Genomic DNA, 12,970 nt, shown 5'->3' with positions numbered 1-12,970 from the left:
ATTTGTATATTATTTTTTTAATGCAACAATAATAATTTCAGTTGAGATGATTAGAAAATGTTAATGAAATGGTAAAATTAATAGTCCTATTAATTTTATCATTTGTTCTGATAGAATTATTTGTTTATCGTTTATTGTTTATCAAATTTCTTATGATTTGTTTATCAAAAATTTTGTATAAATGAAATATTTTATCCTATTTATCAGATTTTTTTATTAAAATTATGTTATTTATGATGATATCATATCATATTAATAATGAAAGTTTAATCAAATTGATGAAATATGTTTGTACAATGGTTATAAATTGACAATTTAATTTTGTTTGTTGATCAAATCTGTTCATAAGATAATTAGTGACAAATATTTTGTTGATCCATATTTTTATCAAAATTACCAAGGTTTTTTCAGTGTAATGTGTGTGGTTAAACGGTGTACGAAAAAATTAAGAAATTAACTATACAGTCATAGTTTAAAGAAATGTGCATGAAGTTAGTCCCACTGTATAAGCCATTTTCCAAAATGATTGTAACCTTATTTTCTCAATTTGTAACTATTTGTAAATAAGTTTTTAGAATATAATTTGTAAACTCATATTTTTAAAGAAATGGGCAGTGTGTCTTTGAGGGACTAACTTCACGAAACCCCCAACTCAACAAAATCATCCAAAACCGATTGTGACTTACAAAACTCAATTTGAAATTATTTGTAACAAACTTTTTAAAATTTATAACCTCAGCCCTTCTGAGAAATTTCAAATTTTTCAATGAGTGGCTGGCCTCTTAACTGAAATAAATCTTCCAAAATAGTTTGTAACTTACAAAACTCAATTTGTAACTAATCTTAATTAACTTTTTAGAATTTGTAACCTTATCAATTTTGAGTACTGATCGATTGTATATGAGGGTAATTCAATAAAATAGTAAAAGTTGTAATTTATAGTACCACTCAACTCAACTCAACTCAAATCGTTTAAAACAATTTGTAACACGTTCTTGAAGTTTGACCCAATCGACTTCGGACAAATTTCAAAATTTGGTATGGAATTTTTATTCAATTAAAATTTTTTTTTATACGTATATTTTATTTATTAAATGAAGATATTTTTTTATATTTAGATTTCTTTTATTCATTATGAAGTTTTTATTAATTTAAGATTTTAGTCTAGTCGAATAAAACAAATATACGAGTATAAAAATAAAAAAATTTATGAAAATAAAAAATCTAAATATACAAAAAAAAAAATCTTAATTTATTTATTACAAAAATAATTTTGTAAGTCAAAAACTATTTTTCGGACAATTTCGTTGAGTTGGGGGACTGCGTAAAGTTAGTCCCTCAAAGACACACTGCCCATTTCGTGGGCAGAAATTCCAAATTCTAAAAACTTAATTACAAATGGTTACAAATTTGGAAAATAAGGTTAAAATCGTTTTGGAAAATGTTTTTTACATTGGGAGAGGGGGCTAACTTCACTCATATTTATATGAATTCATAACGCATGTGATTCGGTTTTGTTCGAACACTGTACACCTTCAAAAAAAACAATATTATGCCACATTAAAGGTTTTCGCACATCAGTCACAAGACGGTTTCGTTCCATGAAATCATGTCAGTCTTAATCATGGAAAAATATTAATTTACTAGATTTAGATTACAGCTTTATTATGACTGATTTTAAAGCCGATTATTTAGGAAATTTGACTCAATCAGCTTTAATCAATTTTGCTCTTTTTGTGAACGGCTGGCCTTTTTTTTTATTTCAAAATCTTGTCAATACACTTGAAAATTCTGTTAAGCAGTGCTTCGGGTGACAGAGGTGTGCTGCCGGGCTAAAATTAAGAAATTAAAATGTATAGGTCCAACATCAACAACGTGTTGACGGTAACAGTTAAATATAATAATTTGTATTTGTAATATTTTGCACACATTGATATAAATAAAATTATCATCGTCCAATTACGTCAGTGGTTCTCAACTGGTGTGTCGCGGCACACTATTGTGCCGTGAAAAATGTCTGATATTTGAAAATACCGATTAATAAAACTATGACAATTAAATGTCAATTAATTGTGCAGATAATACGATACATATGTAATGAAACTGTACGATATTAACCCAACTGGATATCTTAGCGCTTAACCAAAGTTTTTGTTGTTGTCAAGTGTATGAGTGTGCCACAAAAACTTGTGATGTAAATGATGTCGTGAACAAAAAAAGGTTGAGAACCTTTGAATTACGATGTAATAAAAACGAAATGTTATACTTGTTATATGAGTAATGTTAATGTTTATTTATTCAGGAGAAATATTAAATAATCAATTATCACTTTTTATTTTTTTTTTTTACACAGTAGGTACCTAGTGATAATTTTATATTTGTACATGTCACAAGGCCAATGTGGCCTTTATTAATATTATGATTTCCACTTTATAATATTCGTTTCCGTCCTATATTATGAGAGATAAAACATTATACAATTTCAAAGACAAAAAAGAATAAAATTATCTCACCAACACTCCTAATTTAATAATTTAATTAATTTTTAACAGTTAGCAAAGTAGGTTACAAAATATTATTTTATTTTTATCACATTAAAAATAAAATTTTAAAATTTGATGAGTGTCTACTTAAGCAGTTCTAATTAGAAAATCGAAAATTACGGTGTGATCAAATTTTCGTCGTAATCGATTATCGATTAGGTTGATTTAACCCATTGATGGTGCATGGTAAATATTTTAAATCCCATTCCCTATTTAACAATAGATAAAGATCATGTTTTTATGTTTACCTTATTAGTCATTCAAGAAATGTCATCAATTATTCCTATTAGCTCTTAATGTTCCTAAATGGCATTAAGACAGAAATACTCAAAGACACCGCCAGAAATTTTTTGACTGAGGTGCATCGTGCATAGTATACTTATGCATTGATTTCTAAATAGTACTTAAATTATTTAAGTTAAATACTTAGGAATATTTTTTTCAAATTGTATAACAATACAAAGTTCTTTACTTTTTTTACAACGGATTCAAAGTAATGTGGCTATTAGAAAATTCGATAATGATTATAGTAGCCTTCATCCTTCATTTTTAAAATGTATTATTTTTATTTAAACATAGCGAGGCCCATTGATATATTAGATACAGTAGTATAAATGATTCATCAGAATACCATATCAAAATAAATTTCTATACATCTCTGTACAACTGTATCATAATAAAATAAATTATAATAACTAATAAGATAAGTGTTTAGTTATTTATTGTACTATACCTCAACCAGTACTGAACACACTAAATTACACATAATTTTGTATAATGTTTTAGCATTGAAAATTATTTTAACATAATAAAAATTGATAGTCAAGTCAAATATTTTTTTTAAATTACAAATTAAAGTTAACAAAAAAAAAAAAAAAATGCATTTAGTTTTAAGGAAATAGCAATAATTTAAAGTGAAAGTATTTTCAATTAAGTGTATTTTACTCAATAAAATAAGAAATAATTTATGGAGTATGACTAAGCCTTAGAAGTCCGGTTGGTGGTTATCTATTTGATGGCATTTTGAGTAGGCATCTTTTAGGTTCTCGTCTCCTCACATAAGAATAATAAAGATAATAAAATTGTCTTAAAAATAAACATCTTTTAATAAAATAAGTTAAATAATTATTTTTATATTTCATATTATTATACATTTTAGTGAAACATTGTAAAACAATTATTTAATACACTATATTTGAGATGACCTTGCATATAATTGTTTTAACTATACATGTATAAATATAAGATATAGTAAAATTAATTCCAAAATATTTAAGTACCAGAAATGTTAATTTTTTTACAATAAAACCAGTACAACAATAAAAATACATAATTTTATAATTAATACAAATTTCAAATTTGAATGTTAATGCTTAAAATATAAAATGCTTTAATAGTAAGGTCTTCTAGGATTATTCTGAAACAATACAAATTCAATTAGAATGGGATTTTGCTTAGCATTTATTATAAATATATTACAGATATTACTTGTTAAAACTAAAATACTGTATATATTTATGTACCATTTGTTTCATGAGAATATTAAATAATAAAACTAATACTTATTGCAATACTTATGTGTTACAATCATCTTATAAGAATTTAAATGTATTAGTACAAGGACATTTTAGAAATAATTGTACCACATATAGTATATATAGTATTTAAGTATGTATACCAAATATAATAAATTTAAAAAATAAATTTATAACTTAATGAAGAATTGAATTAATTTTAAATTTAAATTTTAATATTAAACCAAGCAATAGATTTAACTATTTTACAATAAAACATTAGAAGATATATTAGAAAACATTTTACTAGTTAAATCTTAAGTCCAAGATTAATTAAGAGATATATTTTGATGTATAAGGTCATAATAAAAAGTTAAATAATAGTGGAAAATATCAAATATCTTTAACTCCATTAAAGAGTCTTAACTATACAGCATTAACCTATAAAATAGACTCAAAGATAATCTGATAATGAAACAAAATATTTATAAGACAACTTTAACTATACTTAATAATAAACATACAACAGATGAAATATATAGCACCAAGTTAAATGTTAAATGTCAATTAAATGTTCAATAGGTAATAATATAAAAAAAAAATTATATAGACTACCTAGAGCAGCGTTTCTCAAGTTAAAACAAAATAGGGAAAAAAATCAGTAACACTTCAACCCTCCTAATGATAAAAATGAATTTAAGTTTTATCTATGTTACCAGTTACAAAATATATTAGTAGTTAAATATGTAAATAAAATGTTGTTTTTCTACATCAGAATTTAATTATTTCTTACTAATGCGACACCAGGTTGAAAAATGCTGACCTTGAGTATATGAATACTTAGTAGTATATTTGACATTTATTTAAATGCAATTGTATAAAAACTTTGAATATAACTTTAAATGTTTTGAACTTTCATTATCACTTATAATTTTACTGTACAATAAATTAATCATAAAACTATTTAAATTTAAAATACATTTTACCAAAGGATTAGGACGAAAACGATACGCCAACATCATTCGCTTCCGATAAGCATCAAATTCATCATCATTTTGTCTTAATTCTGATGGCCTATCAACCCCAAGTCCATGATTTTCATTATGAGATCCACCTCTATGGAAATAAAAAGCATAAATATAAAAATAAAGTAATAAACAATAAAAAAAACATGACTAAAATAAATTAAATTTTAATAATAGATATTAAATGCAATAAATAAAATAACTTAAACAGATAATATAACACAACTAAAAAATAATAATAATGAATCAATTACTTATTAACTGGTTCGACAATACCAGTACCACTAGATCCTAAACCTTGGCCTTCAGACCATCCAAGTTTTTGTAACATCTGAAAACCTATGTTATCTTCTTTCAGTTTAAATTCTTTGTAATCAGACAAATCAGGCTCGCGATCTTCTTTTAAAGCAGAATACTAAAAAAAAAAAAAAATGAATAAATGGAATGATAAAGTCTATTAACAATTAATATTAATTAAATACTTTTTCCATAAATCTAGCAAGTTCATCAGGAGGTAAAAAATCTCCTATATGATGTTTATCTTTAGATTTTTCAGTTAACTCTTCAGCCCATCTTTCTGTAGCTACCATTTCATCTCTTCTTAACTTATGCTCCCAAGTTCCACCTTCAGTATCTTCATCACTATCATATTCGTACTTGAATTTCCCAGCTTTTTGTAGACTTTCCAATTGTTGACGTTTTTTTAACATATCTTGGTACAACAAATTAATCTATAATTAAAATAATCCATCAATAATTTACTTTCAACATTATATGCAATATTATTTTAATTAATTTAATTTATACTTTATAATGATCTTCAGCTTTTTTCCAATCTTCTTCTGATAAATTGAGAGTTCCAAATGATTGCATGGCATACTGAACTAAAGCAGGATCATTGCGTCCAACTTGACTAATCATAGGACCGGACATACCAGGAATACCGACTTGAAACAGTTAAAAAATTAGTTATGTACACAAAAAATTTAAAAATTTATAATTACCAAGTTTTTGAGTATTAATTGGTTGGGGAATTGGTTGTCCAGTCATAACAGGATTAATAACATCAATCGGTGAAATAACTGGAACTTTAACATTATCATTTGCCCAACGACTTTTACGCTTACGTTTTTTGTTAGTTACATCTTCATTTTCTGAGTCTGCAGCTGATACTTCATTTAACGAAGTTTGAGATTTTATATCAGTTGGTGTTAGTTTGTTAGCAATAGTTTTTGCCTTTAAGTATCCTACTCTTTGACGAAAAATTGTATATGCAGGAGAAGTTTTATCTCTCAAAAATCTAAATTATATATTAATTAACAAACAATATAATTTATTAAAAAAAAGTTATACATACAATAAATTTACATCTTGGGGTCGTTCTTGTAATATAATATTTTCTATTTCATCACCATATTCAGCAACAGTAGCAGCTAGACTTTCAACATCTTGATTTTCAAGTACAGCTTGTGGTTCACACCTCATCACTGTATTCAAAGCTAGACAACTCCGAATCAGCTCAAAATGCGATTAAAACGCAAACCCCCCCTCTCTCCCTCATTCCCACAAATAACCCAATTTATATAATAAGTTATAAATACATTGATTTTTTTTTTACAAAATCTACAATTTTTCTGAACAGTACCTCTCGGAACCGGAGTGTAAGTTTCAATTGTCTGTGGTGGTGCATTTAAAAGATGTGCTGCATCTGGAGTAGGTCCCAAAGATACAGTTGAAGTTTCAGTAACAATGAGTGATGGTTGTTCATCAGCATTACGAGGCACAGTTGTAGTTGTTGTAGTATCTGTAACTATTGTAGCAGTCAGTGGAGGAGTTTGCAATGGATATTGTTGATAAGTGCCATGAGGAATTGAAATCTGTAATAAAATTTTAAGTAAGCTTATAAATGGTATAAGGCTAGAGAAGAAATGTTTAAAATTTTTACTTTTGAATTATTTTGTGATAAAAAGACTGAATTTTGTGCCTGATACATTGATGTTGGTTGTGATAATTGTAGAATCGGATGTGTAGTAACAATAGAAACAGTAGGAACTTGAACCACAGATGTTTGAGGTTGAGGTTGAATGGAAGTTACTTGAACTGATGGAGAATTATAGTAATTAGGTTGTTGGTATGATTGATTAATATAACCGATAAATTGATGATCTGGAATAAAGGGTTTAGCTTCTTTGTATGCTTCTTGACAATAACTAGACTCTAGAAAACCATTATTATATATATATATATTACATATTATTGAATTAAAATAACCATTAATATAATATATATATTAATTTACAAATTAATTAAAAAATTAAATTAATGTATAAAAATTGATTCATATTAATTGTTAAATTCAACGCATTTAATGTATGATCACTTATATTAATTACTAAGAGTACAAATATATAAAAAAATATATTAAAAATATTCAGTTGATTAATTACTTTTATTCTTTAATCCATGTAAATTATTTATGAATTATAATAACAAAAAATAGTATTAGTCCTTAATTATATCGTATATTATGTTTTATTTTTACATACCTAGTATTTTATGTAAATTATACTATTTACTTATTCTTAAATATACTTATTATGCGTTTCAACTGTCTCATTTTTTTTTTTTTAGATAAAAACCGTACTTCTTTCTATACTTCTACATATTCATTGTTAATTTTCAAAATAAACGTATTATATTACATTATACATTAGTACTCAGATGTTATTTTAATTGCTATATTATAAATGTTAAACTATTGTAGATTCAATATATACATAGATTTTATTATATATTAAAATACCTAATTTTGGTCCACGTTCAGTTTCTGGCTCAGCATCTCTTTTAGAATGTATTGTATCTATGATAACATAAATAAATAATTCAATAAAATATTTTTTTAAATATTGCAAATGGAATTATTAAATCTAATGAAAAAATAATATATACAATCAAATACAAAGTCTCCAAATAAATATGGACATTATATTTAAATTAAAATATTATCATAATTAAAAAGTAAAAAGGTTGTTGAATCATCAATAACACCTTTGTTATTGCTATTTTTATGTTTTATTTTATTAAAATATTTTAAAGATATTATCCCAGAAACATTTCAGTTATCATAATTATTTATAATAGTTATTTCTATAATATAGGTGATAATTAGTAAAGTGACAATTAGATTAAAAAAAAAAAAAAACTGATCAATACCCAGTTTTGAAATATAAAACCCAACAACATTACCAGTAATATCCACTTTCTCAAAAATATCTTCTACATTAGATTTATTCTTATGGGCCCCTGTTGACTCATATGGTAGTTCTTCATTAACATTTTTGACTATAGTTTCGTTCCTATCCAATTGTATACATTTATTTAAATATTTATTTAACAAAGAACAAATCTTATAAAAATGTAATTTACTTTTTTAAACTCTTTGATTTTTGATAAAATGACTTAATCTTGTCCAATTTAATTGCATTTTTAGTAATAGCTATTGGTTTTCGGTTTTTATTTTCCTCGATTATTTCAACTGCTTTCTTTTTTTTTTCTTCAAACTTTGCTTGAATCTCACGTTTTTTTTGCTCAATTAATTGCTGTTGCTTAGACATTTCTTGAAAACGTTCACTACGTGACTGTTTTGCAGGTGTTGTTTCAGAAAATTTACCATTGCGAAACATTATACTAGATTGTCCTTATATTTATGAAATAAAACAAATTTTAAAAGAGTAATAATTTATTAGGAAAACCAATTTTAAGTATAAATCAAAATTATATATTTATATGCACTTACTAAATAAAGAATAATCTGGCAATGCTTAATAAAGAAATTACTATTGAAAAGTGTGGTTTTAATTATAATTAAAAAGATTACTTGGAATAATATCACATTTCATTATCAAAATTGAAAAAGAATCTAATTTAACAAAATAGTATAAATGTGACCGAATAACAATAAAATAATAACTAAAAATTACAATAATATAACCACATATTAAATAAAACTTATTTAATCTGTGATTATTCATTAAAATTTTTAGAAATCAAGCGTACATAATAGCTATAGATATATACTATTCTGTGATAATAAGGAACATTGTCTAATGTCTACTTTGAAAGTGAATACTGAATATGTAATGATAAAATTTGTTATCATTGGACAACGAGGCATATTGATAAGATAAAGTATAAAATAATATTTCATCACTTAAAATAATTTTAATAGGTATATAGGAATGTGGTTTTTAAAATGAAGAGGTAAAATATAATTATTTATTCAGTTGATGGATTATAAAGGTAAGTTATTATTTAACTATCATAAATAAAATCCCAGAAATGATTAAATTTATGATTTGTATTTTCAGACAACATAATGCGTAGAGCTCACGGAGGAAACTATTATGACCCATTGCCTTCAAATGGTTCATTTGGGAATGAGTTCATTGAAACTGAAAATGATGATTTAACAGAACAGTTGAAAGATAAAGTAAATACCTTGAAGTCTCTCTCTATTGATATTGGTGCAGAAGTAAAATACCAAGATCGATTGTTAAGAGATATGGATCATGATTTCGAAACAACTGGAGGATTTTTAAGTAACACACTTGGTCGAGTTACTAGGCTTAGTAGACATAGTGGTGGTTATAACATGCTATATCTAATTTTATTTAGTGTTGCAGTATTTTTTATTTTGTATATATTTTTAAAACTAAGATAAGACATTTTATTTTACAATATGTATTATCAAATGGGATAAGATAATTAAAATACCATGGTTTATATTTTATAATCAGATTTTAATGATGTATAAATTTTTTAATAAAAAAATGTGATGAATTTGTTTTTTGTTGATTTATCTAAATTATTTAAAAACATAATATACACAAATGAAAATACAAATTAATTAATAATTACTTTGCTTATTTTGTTATAAGTTTAGTTGAAAAATTTAAAATAGAATACATACCTAGTATTTGAATATATTGCATATAAATATTTTCATTTTAAAACACAATATAGATTTTGGATATTGAGGATATTAGAGGTGGTTCTCTATGGATTTCAACTCTTCCAAGAAGAAAAAAAAGGTTCAAAAGTTATAAATAATTTGCTACAAAGGTACAAAAAAAGAGAACATTAATTTATAGAATTTGGTTGTAAATAACTCTTTATGTATATTTATAATAATAGTAGACCAATTTAATTATTAATTCATACTTTTTATCATATTATAGAACATCTATACAATAGTCATCGAAGGGACCGGAAATAATAACTGCTATTTAGAGATGACCGGTAACAGAAGTTTAATACCTTTCAGGTGACTGCTGTATAGAATGCATACAAATTTTAAAATTAAAATACCAAATAAATAATGCATATCAATATGGGTACGACAATATTAGTACCCATACTAAAAAATGTATTTATGATTTACAATATAATGTAGATACAGTTTAAAATTAAAAAAAAAAATCTAACAAGCGTTTATAAAAATTAAAATTAAAAATAGATATAATTGGATTTTGTAATTCTCCATAAGCCTTCAATTTGTTGAGTGTGTGCTCTTGTTTCCAGGTCAATAAAAATTCTAAATGGTTAACTGTTTAATGAATATATCCATGATGATTTAATGTTGATTACGCTTTCCATTGGTCACCATAAATTATTATTCCAGTTTTTATTTTATTTTTAATAACTTTTAAAAGAGTTTCTCGGTTCCAAAATACATAAATAATATTCCCATAAATAGAATAAAATGCCCAAAACGACATTAACCGTGGTAACGAAACATGTAGATCAACAATCTTATTGGTAGGTCGAGTAACATTTATAGGTCGCATATTGGACCGTTACCTATTTTAGTATACAATATGATTACAATTCAAGGCCACATTTAAGGGGTGGTCCGGGGTGGCAATAGCCCCCTTTGAAATATTTAAGGCGGCGGAAATATTTGTACGGTAATTCTAAATAAAACCTAATCGATTTTTTTGGCGTTTTCAATGGGAAATTATTTTTGAATAAATTTAATTACATATACTATTATAAAATAATATACTATACTATAAAATAATTTATATTATTTAGTACCGTATAAAATGTGAGTATTTTGTTTGACATGGTATTTTATTAAGGTATAGGTATTGGTTAAATCTTGATTTGTATGGGGATGAGACATTGAAACTGAAAGGTAGGTTTATTGACTAAATTATTTAATGACACCATCATCAGTCTTATAAAAGATAATTTTCTATAACTTTATTTATATAATTATAACTCAGTTATAATTTTGGATTTGGTTATTTATTTATACATATAGGCAAGTTATTATTCATAAACGTAGTCATCAATAAATAAAAATATCCTTATAGGTTGAATTGAAGTCTTCGTTTATGTTTTTTTAAGAAACATATATATCCAGTTTAAATTTAAATAATTATTACACTAGTATGTAGTATTATTCTCACAGGCGTGCGCACGGGGGTGGCCGGGTGGGCCGCGGCCCCCCCTGCGGACTGGCTTTTTCTTTAATAAATGTATATCTATACTATGCAAGATAGCGAACATTTTTACATTTTACATGAATAAAGTGAAGCCCTTTTTAATCTTATAGTATAGAATTGATATCTGTGAATAAATGTAATAAAGTTATTAGTTATTAATCAGAACTTGCATATAATATAAAAATTGTAGATGTAATTGATACATTCAAAAACCTTACTCCCGTGGACAGAAGAATGGAGTTGTAAATAGTATAATAATATGTAAATAAGGATTTCTTAGGTATAAATTGTGGAAGTTTAAATAGTATTTATTTTTATATTTGCATATTGAATTAAATAAATAATTTATTAAATTTAAAATATTTAATTATACTAGTAGTCTTTAGTACAAGAATCTTTGGTTCACTTTTTTAAGGGGCCCCCCTGCGGACAAAGTCTGCGCACGCCTATGATTATTCTTGTTGCATATTCAGCATTTTATATTGTATACATATTATATACGTTATGTTTATATCAACAATAATAATAAGTATCATATTATTATCGATGGGGACTGTCCATCGGTTTATTAGCGAGTAGACAATTTTAATGTAATTCATTACGATTTACACGTTTGACAATAAAGGTTTCTAAAATCATTTATGTTATTATTCATATTGGTAATACATAACAGGTCTTATCTATTTATTTTTCATTTAAATGATACTCATAGTAACGTAAAAAAATTGTCGATAGAAAATGTACAGGAGAGCACGTGCCTTTGTGCTCCTCTCCTGAATCCGCCACTGCCCTGGACGGAGAAATCTTAAATACGGGCCCTGAATATATACATATAAATAATCTGCCAAAGACATATAATTCCCGATCACTCATATCATCAGCTTCACATAAGTGTCTTTGAGTTGATCCCGCTTCCCCTAAAGCTCTAACCATTATAAAATACGAACCTTAACATTTAAAGAACATTGGGTTAAGACACTGCAGGCTAAATCCTGATCTCCAATATTTACTCTAAGTTCCTAATCATAACATTCTGGATTAGTATTTTATTATGAGGTGATATACCAAATAAAGTAGGATAGGTACCAAAAAATTAGCTGCCAAAAGACGTTGTACTTCCAATACCGTTCACAATACATTTTCCTTTCGATCAAACTAAGATTTTACCCCGGTATTCCAACTCATTTCTTTTGGTTTATTACAATATATAATAAAATAATATAAAAGGACCCCCTTCAGAAAAAATTCAAAGAACTGTCACTGGTAATGAGGCATTCAGGACCGGATTAAGAGTTTATCGGGCCTGGAGCCTAGTAGTCCAAAGGGCCCTTAATCCTTATAATATTTATTACCGATAACTGAATTTTATTTCTTTAAAA

At 25.7% G+C, this 12,970-nt stretch overlaps 2 protein-coding genes across 3 annotated transcripts; one reads left to right on the top strand and one right to left on the bottom strand.

Annotated features, from left to right (window-relative positions):
• Nucleotides 1-3,857: 3,857 nt before the first annotated feature.
• LOC112687691 (SURP and G-patch domain-containing protein 1-like) lies at nucleotides 3,858-9,050 on the bottom strand. 2 transcript variants are annotated; one of them, XM_025560553.1, is made up of 13 exons: nucleotides 8,879-9,050; nucleotides 8,509-8,779; nucleotides 8,329-8,438; nucleotides 7,886-7,942; nucleotides 7,028-7,299; nucleotides 6,728-6,959; nucleotides 6,440-6,569; nucleotides 6,087-6,382; nucleotides 5,890-6,029; nucleotides 5,565-5,813; nucleotides 5,337-5,497; nucleotides 5,044-5,173; nucleotides 3,858-3,960 (listed from the first exon to the last, which is right to left on the bottom strand). In XM_025560553.1, exons 2-13 carry the CDS (start codon nucleotides 8,763-8,765, stop codon nucleotides 3,934-3,936), a joined length of 2,061 nt encoding a protein of 686 aa, XP_025416338.1. In that variant the 5' UTR covers nucleotides 8,766-8,779; nucleotides 8,879-9,050; the 3' UTR covers nucleotides 3,858-3,933. The 2 variants fall into 2 exon arrangements, with proteins under 2 accessions (XP_025416338.1, XP_025416337.1); XM_025560552.1 differs by having other exon boundaries at nucleotides 6,440-6,581; nucleotides 8,879-9,049.
• Nucleotides 9,051-9,254: 204 nt separating this feature from the next.
• LOC112687692 (BET1 homolog) lies at nucleotides 9,255-9,816 on the top strand. Its single transcript, XM_025560555.1, has 2 exons — nucleotides 9,255-9,381; nucleotides 9,450-9,816. Exons 1-2 carry the CDS (start codon nucleotides 9,369-9,371, stop codon nucleotides 9,800-9,802), a joined length of 366 nt encoding a protein of 121 aa, XP_025416340.1. The 5' UTR covers nucleotides 9,255-9,368; the 3' UTR covers nucleotides 9,803-9,816.
• Nucleotides 9,817-12,970: the final 3,154 nt, after the last annotated feature.

This window comes from Sipha flava, unplaced genomic scaffold, assembly GCF_003268045.1.
Source record: "Sipha flava isolate LNK unplaced genomic scaffold, YSA_version1 35a_pilon_pilon, whole genome shotgun sequence".
NCBI lineage: Eukaryota > Metazoa > Arthropoda > Insecta > Hemiptera > Aphididae > Sipha > Sipha flava.
This window is presented reverse-complemented; position numbering and strand designations above follow the sequence as displayed.

Bases quoted from the DNA above. Each gene is read 5' to 3' on its own strand.
- LOC112687691 (XM_025560552.1), bottom strand. From the start codon at position 8,765: ATGTTTCGCAATGGTAAATTTTCTGAAACAACACCTGCAAAACAGTCA. The intron at 5,498-5,564 runs GTATTTAATTAA...TTTTTTTTTTAG, and splicing joins TTGCTAGATTTATGGAAAAA to TATTCTGCTTTAAAAGAAGA. The intron at 3,961-5,043 runs GTAAAATGTATT...GTATTGTTTCAG, and splicing joins GTTTTCGTCCTAATCCTTTG to AATAATCCTAGAAGACCTTA.